The sequence below is a fragment of the Salvelinus sp. IW2-2015 genome, linkage group LG1 (genome assembly GCF_002910315.2).
Source record: "Salvelinus sp. IW2-2015 linkage group LG1, ASM291031v2, whole genome shotgun sequence".
In the NCBI taxonomy this organism is placed as follows: Eukaryota; Metazoa; Chordata; class Actinopteri; order Salmoniformes; family Salmonidae; genus Salvelinus; species Salvelinus sp. IW2-2015.
Genome location: NC_036838.1, coordinates 2239639 through 2261460, shown reverse-complemented (window position 1 = coordinate 2261460; position 21822 = coordinate 2239639). Strand labels below are relative to the sequence as shown.

General features: G+C 43.3%; 1 protein-coding gene across 1 annotated transcript in view; it reads left to right on the top strand.

Annotated features, from left to right (window-relative positions):
* The window catches only part of LOC111964855 (phosphoinositide 3-kinase regulatory subunit 6), a 23576-nt gene extending 1772 nt beyond the window's left edge, over positions 1–21804 (top strand). The window contains exons 2-20 of the mRNA XM_023989078.2: positions 41–135; positions 261–362; positions 1164–1255; positions 1756–1824; positions 2378–2510; positions 2735–2804; positions 3034–3226; positions 4076–4226; positions 5296–5391; positions 5994–6495; positions 6912–7011; positions 9282–9404; positions 10437–10544; positions 11002–11101; positions 11254–11324; positions 11716–11806; positions 12098–12150; positions 12370–12476; positions 20103–21804. Coding sequence (XP_023844846.1) covers positions 75–135; positions 261–362; positions 1164–1255; positions 1756–1824; positions 2378–2510; positions 2735–2804; positions 3034–3226; positions 4076–4226; positions 5296–5391; positions 5994–6495; positions 6912–7011; positions 9282–9404; positions 10437–10544; positions 11002–11101; positions 11254–11324; positions 11716–11806; positions 12098–12150; positions 12370–12476; positions 20103–20262 — 2382 coding nt within the window. The 5' untranslated portion in view covers positions 41–74 and the 3' untranslated portion in view covers positions 20263–21804. The remainder of the gene's footprint in view (positions 1–40; positions 136–260; positions 363–1163; positions 1256–1755; positions 1825–2377; positions 2511–2734; positions 2805–3033; positions 3227–4075; positions 4227–5295; positions 5392–5993; positions 6496–6911; positions 7012–9281; positions 9405–10436; positions 10545–11001; positions 11102–11253; positions 11325–11715; positions 11807–12097; positions 12151–12369; positions 12477–20102) is intronic.
* Positions 21805–21822: the final 18 nt, after the last annotated feature.

Genomic DNA, 21822 nt, shown 5'->3' with positions numbered 1-21822 from the left:
CGCTAACAGCTTTGACTTTCTCCCTGTCCCGTCCCTATAGACACCAGGCCGTGGCCCCACCATGCATGTGAGACATGACCAACAAGGCAGCCTGGGATAGCTCGAGCAGCCCCCCGAGCAGCATGGAGCCTATGGGTACTATATGGGGAATAGGGTGACATTTGAACAGTGACATGCATGTACATTTGTTCCAAAATGAAACATTTGCTGTACGACTTGTATTAACATTAACTCTTAACCTCTGACGCCTGACTCTCCAGGCAGCTGCGCCCCCTTGGCCTCAGAGTCGGACATCTACCGCAGTGTCCAGGCCGTGCTCAGGGAACTGGAGAGCCAGCATCCCTCCTCTGRGCACAATAAAGGTAAACCCATCAGTAGTTTCCACTAGACTCTTTATGGGGTTTACACACTGTTGAGTTGAGCCGAGCTGAGAAGTAGTGAACCGGCRCGCTTTCCAGTGAGKATGGCTCCGTTTCAGGTCAGGCTGCTTTTGTTGCACATTTCCAGTCTGGTTTGGTCAGAGGTGTCGCTAWCTMGCTAGCTTCAACTGGTAGTGCTAGCTAGATGCATAGCAAGCTTCATCAAGTAACCCCCACATTACTGACCCTAAGTTCAATAACGATACATATGGGTACCCMTATATCACAGGYGGCTGGTGAGGGGAGGATGGCTCATAATAATGCCTGGAAGGAAGGGAATGGAATGGTATCAAGCACATGGAAACGGTGTGTTTGATACCGTTCCATTTATTCCATTACTTTGAGCCTGTCCTCCRCAATTAAAGTGCCACAAGCCGCCTATGCCTCACATACAGCGCATCTAGGTTTAAAATGGACTAAAGGTCCCTGACTTGCCTCTCTGCTCCACCGTCCAGAAGGAGTTGATCCTCTTTAATGTTCCGACCAGGCCGTATTAATCTGCCCAAACCACATGAGGATGACACATAACCACTGCCTGCCAATAATCGGAAAATTGCACTGAGTCAGCTATTAGTTTTATCCACAGTTTGGGTTCGTTGTGCAATGGAACAAAGCATTGGCACTGAGTCACTCCAGCTATTTGTGGAGAGCTATGTCTATGGAAACAACAGAGAGTGTGAGTGCTGTTTAGTGCCATGTCTGTGGAAATGTTWGCAAGTGCTGAGTGTGTGTTTCTATTCGAAGGGATGCTAAGATGGACGCTGCACAAGAAGGTTCGGAACAATCCTGCCAACAGTCTCATTCTGGTGAGAGTCGTCGTCAAGGAGCTGGAAAGGGTATGTCATCAGTGTGCGCCATTAGGCCATTCCCGGGCCTTARATGGAGAAATATAAGTCTCTGGGCCATTCATTATTAGTCTTCACTGTAGTGTCAAGAGACATAATAAGACAATCAACGATTGCTACCCAAATAAACTTGAAAAGAACACTGAGATTGTCAAGGACATTGTGCAATGATGTGATACATGAATGTTATGTCTAGTYGGAACCAGGGGTGGATTGGCATTTGCTCTAAATGKCAGATGGAATGGTTTATTTTTAGCCCAGTGTGTCTGTCAAACTTGTATTTTTTCTACACAAAATTATAKTTAACTTGCTAATAATTGTGGAGGCCTCAAGGAAAATAATTGTCCAATGTGTTAGAAATGCCAGGACCGATTTCTGGTCCCAGTCCGCCTCTGGTGGTAACAGACGGGCTATCTTTTACAGACAKACGTTGCATTAGTGAGTAACTGACTAACACAATAGTTTGTGTGTTTGTCMCTTGTTGTATGCAGGCTGAGAGGGTAGACTGTCGGACACACATCATCCCCCTGCTCCACACACTCATCTATGCTGTCATACAGGTAGGTTCCCGGGGCTTACATTACACAAGGAAACACCCGTCAGACATGACAACAGCATCTTTACAGACCTGTCTCAGGGTTGGCTGGGGAGAAGCTTTCATTTGGGGGATTCAATCATTTCCCACCACTGTTTTGATGAGCTCCTCTGATTTGAAGTCTTATTTCCTGTTAATCATCTCCTACACTTCCTGGTCAGGCTCGGTCAGGACTCTGTACTGTCGTTGACCTTTATCTCTTCTTTACCTGTTGGTGTCTTCTTAAAGAGACAGTTCTTGTTGTTACCAGAGCCATAGGCTCTTTATAGTAGAATAGAATAGAATGGGATGGAAATAATAGAATATTACAAACCATTAATGATTGCGAGCAATTTAAAACAGTATATGTTGTATATTGAAGTTTTGGGAAGTTTGTGCAAGTATTTATGGAGGGAAATGGTACTATACTGTATTTAAGGGTTGTATGTACCATACCAATTGTGTTTGGTGGTTCAGTTCAGTCCGAGGACAGCGGTGACTGACAGTGCTAACTGTGCGTATATCTGTGTATGTTCCAGTCAGCATATCTTCCTGACGACCTGTACAAGCGGGTGTATGACTTCTGTAAGAGGCTGCTTACCCTCCCCCAGCCCTACTGTACTGTAGGCCTCAGCTACACCAGACGCATGAAGACAGAACGCTACACGCCAGGTACTGAAACCAACATACATCCTTCGTCTAACCTGTCGAGTGATGTATTTTTTTATTATGTATTAGATAAGACTTTATTGGTAGACTTTACTGTCTTCAGAAGGTGATCATCGTTTTACTGTAATGCACTTTATAACGAAGAGGGATGTTTGTTTCAACGTATTCACTGGCTTTAGTACGAGAATGTCATGTGTTTTAAATGTGTCAATACTTTTGACCCACAGGAGTGCTGTATCAGAGGATGGTGGTTGCAGAGCAGAGCCTGAAGAATGACTACCATCCCTTTCAGGAGAGGTGAGAGAACAACCTAACTTGATGTTGCATACACACGGTGACACAGAGAGAAGCACAGCACAGTGTAGAATACCATTTTTCCTTATGGTATAGAATGACATGCTGTTTTGTAGATAAAGTAGCTTGTAAAAACAGCAGGTTGCATGTGAACTGCCGACCAAACAATTAGGGAACTAGTTAATCAAGGATAACCAAAGGCAATAACTCAATCTCTCCTACGGTCTCCTAGGGTGTTTGTGTTCGCCGATCCGGCGGTCTTCTCGGGCCCCCACGGTGAGGCGGTGAGGGGGGACATCGAGGCCTCGGGGTCAGGGGGGTATCTGAATCCCCTTGACCACATGCGGAGCGTGGTCCAACACTCCATCCAGGCTGCTCTAGGAGGGGAGCTGTGCCACAGTCCCAAACTGGCACAGGCACTGAAGGTGTGTGTGGTCGCGCTGTGGTTGTGTTGACATTGAGTTTCGCTATGACCTTTCTTCTTCTATAAGTCTGGTCTTTCGCTATGCGTATGTGATGATAGTTTCAGGGTCAAAGTTATTGGTAAAACCCTCCATTTTTWACTTTGTTTCTTTKTTTTTGTCTTTATTTATTTGTCCGTCCATCCATCCGTCTTCGGAGAACAGAAGTAACTTCGTTTTTTTACCGCATTGTTTTTGTTACATGCACATTCTAACCACGTTTTATGTACACACAGCACTTTTTACACAGTCGYAAAACCTTTTGGGTTTGACTTCTGTTCCAGAGTAAAGAAACCGGTTTTATGCTCTTGATATTTGTTTGATCTTGGTTTGACTTTGGTTTTGTTTTTTGCAAATGTTGCTGTGTTTTGTTCAAGGTGATCTAAATCAATACCACTTTGTGTTTGACACTAGTTTCTATTTCAATGTATTGCGCAACCCCCTTTGTGGTTTAGGCCGTTTCAATTTGCACCAAAGCAAAGCTCAGAAAGCTAACGGTCTCTACTGGTGCCTCATATATGCCATCTCAGTCATATTCAGCAACACACTTAACCAGAAATGATCTATAATGGCTCAATAGCATGTTGTTTAGTTGTGTTGTTCCATGATCTAACAGAGGTTGGCACCATTCCCATTAAAACACACACACACACACTTACACACACTGGTCCTAATATAACACTCATCTCAACAGGATGTGTCAAACTCAGACTTCCAGATGTGTTTGTCTGGACGCTGGTGGCCTTTCACCTGTATTCTATTCATAGACGGTGTGTGTGTGTCTGTTTGTGCGCGTGTGTGTGTGTGTGGCAGGAAATTGGCCAGGACGTGGAACCGTACTTCCAGGAAGTGGTGGCCAGTCTGGAGCAGAGTGTGGAGGAGGGCAGTAAGGGGGAAGGGGTGTTGCTGAGGGGGAGACTMGGACAACTCTACAGAGAGATCCTCACCCATACTGGCACATCAGGTACAGTATCCTTATCATAGAGGGGTCATCTTTTGACTGTTTCAAACCAAAACCAAGTTATCTAAACAGCATCCAGACATTATCTCCCATTTCCTTTAGACTAGCATTTGGTTTCTGTTTACAAGTGAAACTGGAGGGGTAACGTTACTGTAGACYACACTTCAAGGTATTACAACTGGTACATGTATATAAGTAGTTATACATTTTTCACATAGGGCGTATTCAGAGAAATACTGCCAACCCTGTCCTTTTCATGTGTTAGTGTGTCTTCAAGCTGACACATACCGTACAGTGCAACAGTCACTGACTCAGGGACCGTTATTAATAGATCGCTGTATAGCAGTCACTCTGACCTTGAGAACGTTATTAATAGATCGCTGTATAACAGTCACTCTGACTCAGGGACCGTTTAATAGATCGCTGTATAGCAGTCACTCTGACTCAGGGACCGTTTAATAGATCGCTGTATAGCAGTCACTCTGACTCAGGGACCGTTATTAATAGATTGCTGTATAGCAGTCACTCTGACTTTGAGACTGTTATTAATAGATCACTGTATAGCAGTCACTCTGACCTTGAGACCGTTATTAATAGATCGCTGTATAGCAGTCACTCTGACTTTGGGACCGTTATTAATAGATCGCTGTAATAAGCAGTCACTCTGACCTTGAGAACGTTATTAATAGATCGCTGTATAGCAGTCACTCTGACTTTGAGACTGTATTAATAGATCGCTGTATAGCAGTCACTCTGACCTTTGAGACCGTTATTATAGATCGCTGTATAGGATGGAGCTGATCTTTCACACTGTATTCCTCCATGTCTAAATCTGTCGAGTCAGAGCCCCCCCCCCCCTACGCCCTTTAGGACAGATGTACACTGTATTTTCCTTTCAATCTATATTTTTTTCTTCTCATCATAACAACTATCCTTCAAACGGACACTACACTGTCTCTCAGGCCAGCTGTGAGACCATATACTTAGTGTAGGGGATGGACAGGAAGTAAGCGGCGTGGGTGTTGTGTTGTTTTTGGTGTCATTGTGACAGTTTGGGCTCTTCCTGGTTTAGACACATTGTCCTCCGGTGGTGGGGGATGCCTGTGTGACATGCCGCTTCCCAARCCGGAGATGAGCTTCCACCTGTGGAGGGAGGATGAGGAGATCTGTGAGTGGCCAGATCTGTTGTTTATACACACCAATGAGAGAACTCTGTTACATGAACTCTGTTACTCTGTTTAATAACAGTAATAGCTTTTTTTCTCTCAAAAAGGTAGGGGTCAAAATGATTTACACCCCTAAAGATTCTTATAAATAAAGTAGTCACAAGTTTAGAATTTGATACCATATTCCTAGTACGCAATGACTACATCAAACATGTGACTCTACAAACTTATTGATTGCATTTGCAYTTCATTTTTGGCTGTGTTTCCGATTTTTTTTTATGGGTCCAATAGAAATGAATGGTAAATAATGTATTGTGTCATTTTGGAGTCACTTTTATTGTAAATGAGAATAGAATATGTTTCTGAACACTTCTACATTCATGTGGATGCTACCACGATTACGGATAGTCCTGAATGAATCATGAATAGTGAGCAGTGTTATTCTAACATACGGTGTTCTCACCCGATGCAAACGTCCAATACTGTAGCGCTTTCTTGTCTTGCTGCTTCATGTTCTCATTGACCTGTATTGACATTCATGTTACAGAGATACAGTATATACGTCATCTAATTCCTATTTCTCTGATGTCACTTCTTCCGCCAGGGCGCGAGCTGGCCAAGTGCGTGCGCTCCAGCTCCATGTCGGCTGAACACTTCTGCTTCAGCCAGGACCAGGAGACCGACTTTGACCTCCCCGCCGACCTCACTTCCTCCTCCGCCATGCCCCGCCACTCCGTGATGTCCAACCACTCCGTGATGTCCAACGACAGCGGCATCGAGAGGGACCTTCCCCCTGGGGTTGAGCCATCAGTGGTGGAACCCTCTGGTGGTTCGGAGGAGGGGGAGGCCAGGTTAAGCCGACGAGGAGGCATCAAGATGAGGCCGTCAGTCACAGACAATATGGCCCTGATGCAGGACGCTCTGGAGGAGAGCGGGAGTGTGGCCGGGGGAGGGGGAGGCGGGGGAGGGGGGACACTTCATAGGAAGGCGGGGTGCAGCGGGACTCCCTCATTCTCCAAGCAGCAGAGGCACTTCACGGCCCGGATCGTGGTGATGGGGGACGACAGGGTGCTGGGGAAGCTGGCTAAGGCCTTCTACTTTCTCCGGTGAGGGACCAGGATCATGGGTAATGTAGTCTGAGAGACTGCATGTAGTTTGTAGTGGATATTGGATATATTAGAATGAATACTGGATATAATAGATTTCTGTTAGAAATTATCATAGTATCGTTTTTGGAGACAGTTCCACCTACAACATCTCAATTTGGTTAGCCTTATACTATGTGGTTGAAAATGTTTTATTTCATAATGTCCAAAAAATGAAATCGGTAACTAACTGTCCATTTCCGTGGTCTAGTCAGGAATAAGGAAGTTGAATTGAAACCACGGCACATTAATAGTTAATGCGTCAGTAATATACAATGGAATTATTCCCGGCTAACTCAAGACTGGTTATTACACCCATTTGGGTTTCCTGTGTAGCATGGTTTGAGGGTTAGTGAATCATTGGTTTCACTCTGCAGGAAAAGGGAAGCGCGTCGTCTCTTTCTGACGATGAAAGTCAACTTCCAGTTTTACTACATCCCTGTCTGTGAGGATCCCAGTCCCACCTGTCCTGTCAAAGTAAGGCCACAAACTAACACTTCATTCCTATCAGTTTACAACCTGTCAAGAGACAAAGATATGACTTCATTTCAGTGTTTCAGTATGTGAACACACACCCACATACACACCACACACACACACACACACACACACACACACACACACACACACACACACACACACACACACACACACACACACACACATCCACAGACAGTATGTGAAATGATCACATCAAAAGAATGATATGCGCGCTGTGAAAGAGCCAGATTTGGACACTGATAAGTGCCTGCATTGGAACGCAGTGGCTGTACAGGAATATGCTGTAAATGACATCAGAGCTCAGGCTCTGCACTTAAGCACTTAACAGGGCTGTATGAGTTTTGACTGACAGCCGTTCTGAACTTGAGCAACGCACGCGACAAGAAGTTGCCCACATGCCTCCCACTAATTGGACAACTTTTGTAATTTGTTGTTGTCTGAGTGAGGGAAATGCTGTAAATTAAGAGGACTATGTATTTTGAAAGATGAGATGTCCAAATGTGCACTTCACATTTCCATATCATAAAACTCCTGTAATCGACAGTCAACGTTTATGATCACTATGTTTGATGGCATCAATCGATCTATCACATTTATTTATAAAGCCCTTTTTACATCAGCAGATGTCACGAAATGCTATACAGAATCCTAAAACCCCAAACAGCCAGCAATGCAGATGTAGAAGCATGGCGTCATATCCTGGGTTTTTCTGAACAGAATCTCACTTGGCAAAAACTGGTTGAATCAATGTTGTTTCCATGTCATTTCAACAACAAAAAATCTATATGATGATGTTGAATCAACGTGGAAACTGATTGGATTTGGAAAAAGTCATCAACGTATGGAAATGTGTTTTTTTCACCCAACTTTTAACCTAATGAATGAAAGTGAATGAAAGTGATATTTTTAACCTACTTTTAACCTCCAATGAAAGTGATATTTTTGGTTGATTTCACGTTGACAACTCAACCAAATGTAAATCAAAACTAGACGTTGAAAGGACGTCTGTGCCCAGTGGGATGTTTGTGTATTATGAAGATAATCCGCAGCGGAACATGTACCTGGAATGTACCTGAGTACTCCTTTCTATGGGAACCAAAATTACGATATGTTCTCTGAATTGCCCTGTGAAAGCGTAACACTGTAAGATCGTATTTTATAACTTAGCTAGTCATGTTGGCAATAGAACACGCTTTCAAATGATGCCCACTTGACCCAGATTGTGATTTATAATGGTCCGTTTTCGGATTGCGTAAACAACAGCAGTAATTGTGTGATGACGGCGATGGGGGGGCAGTGTTCCAAACAAAACAACTACAAGTGTGCTTGCTGTAGTTCCTCAAAGGCACAGCTAGGAGAGCTTATAGTTGAAGACTCTTCTTTGAGTCATAAAAATGTATTGAAATGACTTAGAAACTGTGCACACTTTGGAGAGGGGTGTGGCCACTTGGAGACTATTGTTTTTATGTTATGTTGCACCTACCCCACATTTTCCAGGAATATTCTTATCATGTTACTGAATGTATTCAGAGTATTTTCAGACTTCCTTATGTAACCGATGTGAAATGGCTAGCTAGGTAGCGGTGGTGCGCGCTAGCAACCTCTCAGTCGGTGACGTCACTTGCTCTGAAACCTTGAAGTAGTGGTTCCCCTTGCTCTGCAAGGGTCGCGGCCTTTGTGGAGCGATGGGTAACGACGCTTCATGGGTGACTGTTGTTGATGTGTGCAGAGGGTCCCTGGTTCGCGCCCGGGTTGGGGCGAGGGGATGCCATAAAGTTAAACTGTTACACTTATTAACAAATGTGGCGAAAAGCACAGTAAATATAAAATGCACATAAAATCAACAGTGTACTTTTTGGATTCAGTCTTGTGTCAGGTGAACTGTGTCCTCAACTTTGGTTTTATAATTTTCCCAATATCTCCAAACTGTTCCCTTTCAATTGCTACCATGGTTATGCAAATGTTAAGAAATATTTAAATAGCCCTCTCCATTTAGGCCAATTCCCACTAAAGGCTTAATGTCGTTCTCTGGTTTTACACTGAACTTGAATCGTGCTTCTACACCTGCATTGCTTGCTGTTTGGGGTTTTAGACTGGGTTTCTGTACAGCACTTTGTGACATCAGCTGATGTGAGAAGGGCTTTATAAATACATTTGAAATTTGAAAACTTAGCTGCAGTTGAGTAACCCTAACAGTTTAGTACAGTAATGTATCTATAATAAACCATGTTGTACTTCTCTATCAGGAAAAGCTCTCCCCAACCCGGGAAAACCCCTGTGCCTTGGGTTCCTACTTGGGAATGGTGGATCCATGGTACGACTGCAACATCAACAGCCTGGGTTCCATGATCCCCAAGCTGGCCAAAATGGTACAGTAACCCACTGTTTCTACGTTATGTTGAAATGACAGCATCAAATAGTATTTCTGTTCTCTTGTGATACTTTTGATTGAGCCTGCCTGGAATGCATTGGTTTCATTAGCCTGGCAAGTGTAGCTTTCGGGATTTTAAGAGGAAACAAAATACTAGTCTGATCTACAGTAGATAAAGTTATGTGGTTATGTTGAATGTGGTTTATGCTCTGCAACCGGGAGTCTGTACCATATAAAYAAAGTCAACAAATTACCGTTTGCATGTCTCTAGGTGTTTTGAATGATTAGAAAAACAAAAGGAAATTGCACAGTACTGTACAGTAGTTGCTTGCTTACAGGAAGTGAAAAAAAKKWRRMMMGGCTCTTATCGAAACTAGCAACCTATGAGTACTGTATGCAAATGGTTTTGCTGTTATGAGTCATCTTAGCATTTAGCTGGATAGAGGGAAGAGAAACTGTTTGACACAGTATAGGGAAAGACAGTATTGGCGGGTAAAAGATTGTGAAACGTAGCAGGGACACAGGGTCAGGTTTTCATTGTTTAATGCTGTAGTTTCCAATAAATAATGATTMGTAATGAATTACAATGTGAGGGAAATAGAACAAAAATAAGTTGATGCTGCATAGTTAAAAAGCCTTTGRGCACACAAACTTCCCGAAGTAATCAAGGCACTCATGTAGAATGAAAAAGGCTTTTTTTGCAATGCTTAGGTGTTTTTTTTTATTCTTGCCATGCATAAGCCATAAAACAATCAAGGCTTTTAATATGTTCCACTACATGCGAGTGCCTTGATGAAGTTTGTTTGCACAAAGGCTTTTCTATAGTATTTCATCCCATGATCAAAGAGCACCTTGTGGATGAACTATAAACCAAAGAAGCGCTCCTCTCCTGTGTCTCTACATGAATGAAATCGAGTTCCTTCCAAAACATGAACATTCRGTGTATTAAAAAGCTAATATAATGTGTACCCCTATCTGTCTTGGTRAACCCCAGGCTCCATACTAACATGATCCCATCTCTCTCCWGCAGTCCAACAGTAGCAAGCAGGCAGAGCCTAACCCCTTCCTGTCTGATGTCATTTCCTACTACGTGCGGACCGGACTGCAGCCTGTTTACTTCACCATCTACTCTGTCAAGGTGAGGAGACATAGGATGCATCTGAAATGGTACCCTATTCAGAGCCCTGTGGGCCCTGGTCAAAAGCAGRGCACAATATAGGGACTAGGGGTCCATTTGGGACACAGACGTAGCCATATGCATCACAAACAGGTCTAGTTATCGCCTAGGCACTATCGAATCTCTCTAGCACTGTCTGTTGTTGATTGTGTGACGTAATGACAGTAAGTCTGCGGCGATGGACTGAGCATAGTTTATCTTTAGCACTCTAGCATGTTCATGATTATCAGTCCTCACTCATAGACCAAAAAACACCAAATGCCATTTAGCAGATGCTTTTATCCGATGCGACTTACAGTCATGAATGCATACATTTTTACGTACGGTTGGCCCCAGCGGGAACCGAACCCCCTTGGCGTTGCAAGCGCCTTGCTCTACCAACTGACCCACGATTGTCATCCTCTTGCCTATGTTCTAGATCTGCTTCTCCAACCTGACCAAGGACTCAGTGGAGGACGTGTTTCTCTCCCACTTAGAGCTGGACTTCGAGTTCAAACAGTCCCCAACTACTTTGAAAGGTAACATTTAGCCTGTGTTCGCTGATCAACGCTCTCTGCATCTGATGTTTTTTTTCAACTGATTTGAAGTGTGTGTGTACGTGTGTGTGCATGCATTGGTGTGCACGTGTATATGTCACTCGTCCGGTCTGATCACGTCTGTCCTCTCTCAGCCACGACCATCAAGCAGAAGAAGAACACAGGAGACGTGTGTGGTGCTGTCGTCTCTGTCAACTACAAAAAGGTCAGCGAAAGGTCAACCGTGTTTTTAACATGACCTCYTCAATATACATCAATGTAAAAGTGCTGCGTCTGGCTATGAAGCTGATGTTCTGCTCTATTTTCATAGTGTTGCTGTGACGTCTGTCTCTGTTTTAGAGTTTTGAACTGCATCATGAGAGTAAACTTAACTGACCCGAAGAGAGATCCTACAACCTGTGCTTGACGTTTAGCTCCATTTTGATAGTGTTTGGGATTGATACTGTTGATGCAACGTCTGTTTGTCTCTGTTTAGAGTTTTGAACTGCGTCATGAGAGTGGCCTGACCTGACGAGAGATCATATAACCTGTATTTGACGTTTAGCTGTTAGCTTCTCTCTATGACCTCCGACCTGTGTCTCTGTCCTCCTCTCCAGGTGTCGTTGAGTGGTAGAGACGTAGATAAGGGTATGTCAGTGAGGACCTCAGGTGTTCAGATAAGTGCCATCCCCTCCAATGAAACTGAAGGTATACAACACTACATATCACACACAATGATATTTACTACATTCACGTAATTAATTGATAGATTCATCTGTATCGTGATCAGTAGTCGCTGAGTTGTCACCCATTGGGCACATATGTGAATTCAGTGGGCAAAGTCACAATGTAAAACAGTAGTGAATGTTCATGCCGTAGCGTATTGATGCAATTGTGTGAACGTAAAAATACGTTCTGAAATGTCTACTGCTCTTCCCATATTATTCTGTATATCTGTTGAAGCCTGGCCTATGTTCTTGTTTTTGTTGTTGTCCTCAGATCTGAACTGTCTTACAGTAGCTTTCAACGAAACTAAACCCAAGAACACCATGGTGAGTTTACACCATTTCGACACACAGATGTCTATTAGGGAAGGTTGTTATAAAATGCATAAACATAACCTATGTACTTAATCCTCTTGGTATTCTTGGCTCTCCATATTGTTCTTAACGTCATAAAGGCCTGGCTCGCTTGACTACGCCTGGTGGCCACATCGCTTCATGATCTCATAAACCTAAAACCAAACCTAACACACAGACTTAATTCCACAGGAGGCCAAGATTCGTACCTGTAACATTAAGATCAGAACCCTGGAGATGAAAACCTTCACTGTGACCCTGGACAAAGACTCTAGGAGGACCTTCAAAGACGTACAGAGGTGAGAGCTGTTGGTGTAGCTGTTGCCTACGGTTGGCCTAACATAAAAACTTGAAATACATGAAAACAGGTCAGACAGTGGTTTGGTGGATAGACACATGATGACTTGTTTACCGGAAGGTGTGCTGGTTGAAAAGTTATGTTCTGAAGGGCATGTTGGTCTAACAGGCTCTATTTGTTAGCGTCCCTTGTCATGAACGTGTGGATGATATTGATTTTAGCTAGCATGATGGCACATGTATATATTATTGTGCCAGTGTTCTAACAGTATATATTATATATATCCGTGTCATGTTTGAGCAGTTATGAATCTATATATTTGTGTCAGTTACAGAATACGTACAGCTGGAAGTCAGAAGTTTACAGCTAGCACTTAGGGTTGGAAGTCATTAGAACTTCGTCGTTTTTAACGCACTCCACTCAATGTCTTGTTAACAGAAACTATAGTTTTGCAAGTCGGTTAGGACATGCTTAGCTGTCTTGTGCATGAACACAGTAAATTTTTCCAACAAGGTTGGTTTACACGATTTTCAGGGACAGATTGTTCACTTATAATTCACTGTATCACAATTCCAGTAGTCAGAGTTTACATACACTAAGTTGACTGTGCCTTTTAAAGCAGCTTGGAAAATTCACACGAAAAATTATGTTCATGGCTTTAGAATGCTTGTCTGACTAGGGCGCATTTTGAACATCAATTTGAAGTCAATATGGAGGTGTGTAATCCTGTGGATGTATTTCAAAGGCCTACCTTCAAAGCTTAGTGACTCTTTTGCTTGACATCATGGGAAAATCAAAAAGAATCAGCACAAAGTCCCGATCAAAAAATTTTAGAAAGACCTCCCCACAAGTCTGTTGTTCATCGTTTGGAGCCAATTTCAAACGCGCTGAATTGTAGCCACGTTTTTATCTGATACAACAAGTAAGAGTCAAGTATAAACAACCATGGGACCACACGCTGTCATAGCCGGCTTCAGGAAGGAGACGCGTTCTGTCTCTCTAGAGATGAAAGTATTGGTGCGAAAAGTGCAACAATCAATCCCCAGAAACACAGGCAAAGGACCTGGTGATAGATGCTGGAGGAAACAGGTACTAAAAGTATCTATATCCCAGTAAAACAGTCCCTAGTATATGACATTTAACTAGACAGGACCCTCAGCAAGGAAGATGCCACTGCTCCAAAGGACCGCAAAATACAAAAGCCAGACACTACCGTTTTGCAACTGCCACATGGGGAAAAAGATCGTTACTTTTTGGAGAAATGTCCTCTGTCCTGATGAAACAAAAATAGAACTTGTAATGGCCATAATGACCATCGTTATGTTAGAGAAAAAGGGGAGGCTTGGCAGCGTGAAGAACACCTCATGATATTACAAGTTTATTTTATATAGCCTTCGTAAATCAGCGTAAATATCTCGAAGTGCTGTACAAGAAAAACCCAGCCTAAAACCCAACTAGCAAGGCAATGCAGGTGTAGAAGCACGCTTGGCTAAGGAAAAACTCCCTAGAAAGGCCAAAACCTAGCGAAAAAACCGTTAGAGGAACCAGGCTACTTGAGGGGTGGCCAGTCCTCTCTGGCTGTGCGGGTGGAGATTATAACAGAAACATCGTCGCAAGATGTTCAAAATGTTCAGTAAATTGACAAGCAATGGTCAAATAATGACAGGAATAATTGTCAGTTGGCTTTTCATAGACGATAATTAAGAGTTGAAAACAACCAGGTCTGGGACAGGTAGGGGTTCCATAACCGCAAGCAGAACAGTTGAAACTGGGCAGCAGCAAGGCCAGGTGGACTGGGGACAGCAAGGAGTCATCATGCGGATAGTCCTGACGTATGGTCTAGGGCTCAGTTCCTTCCGAGAGAGTGAAAGAAAGAGGAGGAAGAGAGAATTTAGGAGAGAGCCAAGATGTACAAAATGTTCATAACTGACAAGCATAGGTCCAATAATAATCAGGAATAAATGTCAGTTGCTTTTCATACGCCGATCATTAAGAGTTGAAAACAGCAGGTCTGGGACAGGTAGGGGTTCCATAACCGCAGGCAGAGACAGTTGGAAACTGGGAACAGCAGCAAGGCCAGGTGGACTGGGGACAGCAAGGAGTCATCATGCCCAGTAGTCCTGACGTATGGTCCTAGGGCTCAGGTCCTCCGAGAGAGAGAAAGAAGAGAGAAGGAGAGAATTAGAGAGAGCATACTTAAATTCACACAGGACACTGGATAAGACAGGAGAAGTACTCAGATATAACCAACTGGCCCTAGCCCCCGACACAAACTACTGCAGCATAAATACTGGAGGCTGAGACAGGAGGGGTCAGGAGACACTGTGGCCCCATCCGATGATACCCCCGGACAGGGCCAAACGGAAGGATATAACCCCACCCACTTGCCAAAGCACAGCCCCCGCACCACTAGAGGGATATCTTCAACCACCAACTTACAATCCTGAGACAAGGCCGAGTATAGCCCCAAAGATCTCCACCACAGCACAAACCAAGGGGGGGCGCCAACCCAGACAGGAAGATCACGTCAGTAACTCAACCACTCAAGTGACGCACCCCTCCTAGGGACGGCAATGAAAGAGCACCAGTAAGCCATGTGACTCAAGCCCTGTAATAGGGTTAGAGGTAGAGAATCCCAGTGGAGGGGAACCGGCCAGGCAGAGACAGCAAGGGCGGTTCGTTGCTCCAGAGCCTTTCCGTTCACCTTCACACTCCTGGGCCAGACTACACTCAATCATATGACCTACTGAAGAGATAAGTCTTCAGTAAAGACTTAAAGGTTGAGACCGAGTCTGCGTCTCTCACATGGGTAGGCAGACCATTCCATAAAAATGAGATCTATAGGAGAAAGCCCTGCCTCCAGCTGGTTTGCTTAGAAATTCTAGGGACAATTAGGAGGCCTGCGTCTTGTGACCGTAGCGTACGTGTAGTATGTACGGCAGGACCAACTCGGAAAGATAGGTAGGAGCAAGCCCATGTAACGCTTTATAGGTTAACAGTAAAACCTTGAAATCAGCCCTTGCCTTAACAGGAAGCCAGTGTAGGGAAGCTAGCACTGGAGTAATATGATACACTTTCTTGGTTTCTAGTCAGGATTCTAGCAGCCGTATTTAGGCACTAAATGAAGTTTATTTAGTGCTTTATCCGGGTAGCCGGAAAGTAGACAGCATTGCAGTAGTCTAACCTAGAAGTAACAAATGCATGGATTAATTTTTCTGCATCATTTTTTGACAGAAAATTTCTGATTTTTGCAATGTTACGTAGATGGAAAAAAAGCTGTCCTTGAAACAGTCTTGATATGTTGTCAAAAGAGAGATCAGGGTCAAGAGTAACGCCGAGGTCCTTCACAGTTTATTTGAGACGACTTTACAACCATCAAGATTAATTGTCAGATTTAACAGAAGATCTCTTTGTTTCTTGGGACCTAGAACAAGCATCTCTGTTTTGTCGAGTTTAAAAGTAGAAAGTTTTCAGCCATCACTTCCTTATGTCTGAAACACAGGCTTCTAGCGAGGGCAATTTTGGGGCTTCACCATGTTTACCATGTTTCATTGAGAATGTACAGTGTGTCATCCGCATAGCAGTGAAAGTTAACATTATTATGTTTTCGAATAACATCCCCAAGAGGTAAATATATATAGTGAAAACAATAGTGGTCCTAAAACGGAACCTTGAGGAACACCGAAATGTACAGTTGATTTGTCAGAGGAACAACCATTCACAGAGACAAACTGATATCTTTCCGACAGATAAGATCTAAACCAGGCCAGAACTTGTCCGTGTAGACCAATTTGGGTTTCCAGTCTTCTCCAAAGAATGTGGTGATCGATGGTGTCAAAGGCAGCACTAAGGTCTAGTAGCACGAGGACAGATGCAGAGCCTCGGTCTGACGCCATTTAAAAAGGTCATTTACCACCTTCACAAGTGCAGTCTCAGTGCTATGATGGGGTCTAAAACCAGACTGAAGCATTTCGTATAACATTGTTTGTCTTCAGGAAGGCAGTGAGTTGCTACGCAACAACTTTTTCTAAAATTTTTGAGAGGAATGGAAATTCGATATAGGCCGATAGTTTTTTTTTAATTTTCCGGGTCAAGGTTTGGCTTTTTCAAGAGAGGCTTTTATTACTGCCACTTTAGTGAGTTTGGTACACATCCGGTGGATAGAGAGACGTTTATTATGTTCAACATAGGAGGCCAAGCACAGGAAGCAGCTCTTCTTCAGTAGTTTAGTAGGATATGATCCAGTTTGCAGCTTGAAGGTTTAGAGGCCATGATTATTTTCATCATTGTGTCAAGAGATATAGTACTAAACACTTAAGTGTCTCTCCCGATCCCGAGCCCTGGCAGAGCTGTGCAGATCCAGGACAGCTAAGCGCTGGAGGAATACGCAGATTTAAAGAGGAGTCCGTAATTTGCTTTCTAATGATCATGATCTTTTCCTCAAAGAAGTTCATGAATTATTACTGCTGAAGTGAAAGCCATCCTCTCTTGGGGAATGCTGCTTTTTAGTTAGCTTTTGCAACAGTATCAAAAAGAAATTTTGGATTGTTCTTATTTTCCTCAATTAAGTTGGAAAAGTAGGATGATCGAGCAGCAGTGAGGGCTCTTCGATACTGCAGCGGTACTGTCTTCCAAGCTAGTCGGAAGACTTCCAGTTTGGTGTGGCGCCATTTCCGTTCCAATTTTCTGGAAGCTTGCTTCAGAGCTCGGGTATTTCTGTATACCAGGGAGCTATTTTCTTATGACAAATGTTTTTTCGTTTTTAGGGGTGCAACTGCATCTAGGGTATTGCGGCAAGTTTAAATTGAGTTCCTCAGTTAGGTGGTTAACTGATTTTTGTCCTTGGGTAGGCAGAAGGAAGTCTGGAAGGGCATCAAGGAATTTTTGTGTTGTCTGGGAATTTATAACACGACTTTTGATGCTCCTTGGTTGGAGTCTGAGCAGATTATTTGTTGCGATTGCAAACGTAATAAAATGGTGGTCCGATAGTCCAGGATTATGAGGAAAAACATTAAGATCTACAACATTTATTCCATGGGACAAACTAGGTCAGAGTATGACTGTGGCAGTGAGTAGGTCCAGAGACATGTTGGACAAAACCCACTGAGTCGATGATGGCTCCGAAAGCCTTTTTGGAGTGGGTCTGTGGACTTTTCCATGTGAATATTAAAATCACCAAAAATGTGAATATTATCTGCTATGACTACAAGGTCCGATAGGAATTCAGGGAACTCAGAGAGGAACGCTGTATATGGCCCAGGAGGCCTGTAAACAGTAGCTATAAAAGGTGATTGAGTAGGCTGCATAGATTTCATGACTAGAAGCTCAAAAGACGAAAACGTCATTTTCTTTTTTGTAAATTGAAATTTGCTATCGTAAATGTTAGCAACACCTCCGCCTTTGCGGGATGCACGGGGGATATGGTCACTAATGTAACCAGGAGGTGAGGCCTCATTTAACACAGTAATCCATCAGGCTTAAGCAATGTTTCAGTCAGGACCAATCACATCAAGATTGTGATCAGTGATTAGTTCATTGACTATAACTGCCTTTGAAGTGAGGGATCTAACATTAAGTAACCCTATTTTGAGATGTGAGGTATCACGATCTCTTTCAATAATGGCAGGAATGGAGGAGGTCTTTATCCTAATGAGATTGCTAAGGCAAACACCGCCATGTTTAGTTTTGCCCAACCTAGGTCGAGGCACAGACACAGTTCAATGGGGATGGCTGAGCTGACTACACTGACTATGCTAGTGGCAGACTCCACTAAGCTGGCAGGCTGGCTAACAGCCTGCTGCCTGGCCTGCACCCTATTTCATTGTGGAGTTAGAGCCCTGTCTATGTTGGTGAGTTAAGATGAGAGCACCCTCCAGCTAGGATGGAGTCCGTCACTCCTCAGCAGGTCAGGCTTGGTCCTGTTTGTGGGTGAGTCCCAGAAAGAGGGACAATTATCTACAAATTCTATCTTTTGGGAGGGGCAGAAACAGTTTTCAACCAGCGATTGAGTTGTGAGACTCTGCTGTAGAGCTCGTCACTCCCCCTAACTGGGAGGGGGCCAGAGACAATTACTCGATGCCGACACATCTTTCTAGCTGATTTACACGCTGAAGCTATGTTGCGCTTGGTGACCTCTGACTGTTTCATCCTAACATCTTTGGTGCCGTGACGTGGATAACAATATCTCTATACTCTCTACACTCGCCAGTTTTAGCTTTAGCCAGCCCCATCTTCAGATTAGCCTTAACGTCGGTAGCCCTGCCCCCTGGTAAACAGTGTATGATCGCTGGGTGATTCGTTTTAAGTCTAATACTGCGGGTAATGGAGTCGCCAATGACTAGGGTTTTCAATTTGTCAGAGCTAATGGTGGGAGCCTTCGGCGTCTCAGACCCCGTAACGGGAGGAGTAGAGACAAGAGAAAACTCGGCCTCAGACTCCGACTTGCTACTTAATGGGGAAAACTGGTTGAAAGTTTCTGTCGGCTGAATGAGCGACACCAGTTGAGCATCCCTACAGCATTTCCTCCAGAAGCCATGAGAAAGTTGTCCGGCTGCGGGGACTGTGCGGGAGGATTTATACTAACGTTAGTATCTGTACTTACTGGTGGCACAGACGCTGTTTCTTCCTTTCCTACACTGAAATTACCCTTGCCTAACGATTGCGTCTGAAGCTGGGCTTGTAGCACAGCTATTCTCGCCGTAAGGCGATCGTTCTCCTGTATATTATGAGTACAGCGACTGCAATTAAAAGACATCATGTTAATGTTACTACTTAGCTTCGGCTGTTGAAGGTGCTGACGAACCATGTCCAGATAAAGCGTCCGGAGTGAAAAGTTGAATGAGGAAAAAAGTTGTGATGGAAAAACTAAAAATATAAACGGTAATTAAAAGGTAAAAAGAAAAAAAACGTAAAGTTGTCAGCTAGCAAAGTAAGGTTGGCAACAAAACGCACAGCAACACGTCTGCAAATTCAAGAGGAAGTGAAGCACGGGGGTGGCAGCATCATGTTGTGGGGGTGCTTTGCTGCAGGAGGGTCTGGTGCACTTCACAAAATAGATGGCATCATGAGGAAAGGAAAATTATGTGGATATATTGAAGCAACATCTCAAGACATAAGTCAGGAAGTTAAAGCTGGGTCGCAAGTGGGTCTTCCAAATGGACAATGATCCCAAGCATACTTCCAAAGTTGTGGCAAGATGGCTTAAGGACAACAAAGTCAAGGTATTGGAGTGGCCATCACAAAGCCCTGACCTCAATCCCATAGAACATTTGTGTGCAGAACTGAAAAAGCATGTGTGAGCAAGGAGGCCTACAAACATGACTTAGTTACACTAATTTCACATTCTTAAAATAAAGTGGTGATCCTAACTGACCTAAGACAGGGAATTTATACTAGGATTAAATGTCAGGAATTGTGAAAAACTGTGTTTAAATGTATTTGGCAAAGGTGTATGTAAACTTCCGACTTCAACTGTATGTAAAAACTAAATGCACGTATATGCTTTTTAAAAATTTAATATTATAATCCTCATTCAATGTTCAATGTCACTAAAGCCAAAGAAACTGGCAAACATACTTATCTAACTCTCTAAATTTGACATGTCCTCTATCAATTCATTCATTTCCAGCATAGAGATCGCACCCTGTCTTGATCCTGGATACTGTGTCCAGAAGACCATGCGGTCCAAGTTCAGTTTGGGGGAAGAGGAGAGGGACGCTGGCCTCAGCAAGTACATGAACAAAGGACTTCCTCTACCAATCAATACCTTCGCTGGTATCATTAACTGACAGATCCCACAACCATCTGGATGGACTCTACTGTACAGAGACTGAAACATTGAGACCATCCACATTGTATGACGATCAGGGATGCGCTCAGTACTCACAACAGGGCCTCAGTGTACCTTGAGGGGATGTGGAAAGAGAACCTGGGTGGCAGCTAAGGGTAACCCACGGTTATTTACCTGGTGTAGCCTTGACAAGAAAACAAGTTGAGTTTGACAAATGTTAGATTTGTCAACAAACAAATTCATTTGCCATGGGTATTGGATCTCGTTCCAGTTTCTGCTTGTGACAGTTATCATATACTGTGCCCATGGGCGTATCTCTGACTGACAGCATAGTCAAAGAACAATATTGCCTCTAAAATTGACAATTTTATGAGAGTGAAGCTGAGGTGGTATTAGCTCCTAGATAGGCTTTAGCTCAGAGGACTAACATAAACTTGACAACCTGGGTTCAAAATCTGGTCCATCAGAAGAGTAGCCCACCCTCCCAATCATCTAACCTAAGGGAAGACTCATCCATCCCTTGACGTCAGGGTTGGGGCAAATTCCATTTCAATTCAGTAAAGTTATGGAGTAAACTGAAATTCCCATAGGAATTGACTGAATTTAAATGGAATTGACCCCAACCCTGCTTGCCATGTAAACACACTACCTGCTGCTCTTTGAGTTCCGACACTGAATAACCCTGGTAGGGTCATTTTCATTACTTAGCTTGGCAGAAGAACAYCTTAAAGATAGTTTGATGTCTTGGTGAGCTAACAACAGAAGCTCTTGAAGCAGTCACTTGTTGGATTAACCAGTTGTTTAAAAAAAAACAGGTTCTATTTAAAGGTGCATATAGCTCTCTGAGCTCGTCTATGTTCTTGTGAGTTAGCAATAAAGGTTTGAATGCACTGTGCWCAAGCCTTCAGTTAAAACATGACACAAAAGAACATGCACCTATTTTAAGATCCCTGAAGAACATGTTGCATGACAGGAAACCGACTGGGGGGGAGGTTTAATTATCTGGTGGCTTTCTGCTTATGACTTTGTTCTGTATGCTATACTAACAAGTGGTGCAATATCCAGTGTGGTTGACTATTACCGTGCTAGGAGGTCTATGCTAAAATGAAAGTTCAACTCTGAGCCCTTCGCTTGTTTCAAACAAATTTATCACGCCTAACTTGAAGGTGTTGGAACACAGTCACCGCTGTAAGATATTGGCTGGTTTAAAATAAATCATGAGGTGATTGGGACCAGTTATCATATATGCACCCATAAAAAGTATGTAGGTGACAAAAAGACAGACATGCAGACAGAGAGAGAAAGACACTGACTGTCTGACTGACCGAGAGGSCACATCTATAAAAGCCACTGTCATAATACCATTGAAAAACACGAGGGTCTTAAAGAGTTCTGATCGCCAGCTAGTATGTTTGTAATGCATCATCAATCGTCAATAGACCTTTTTGCACACTTGTCTATTTTTTTAATGTTATGTATGTAAGACTAATCATTGGAGTATGGTATCATTGCAATTACTTGTTTAATAGTAGAGTAAATACATGTATTTTATATAATT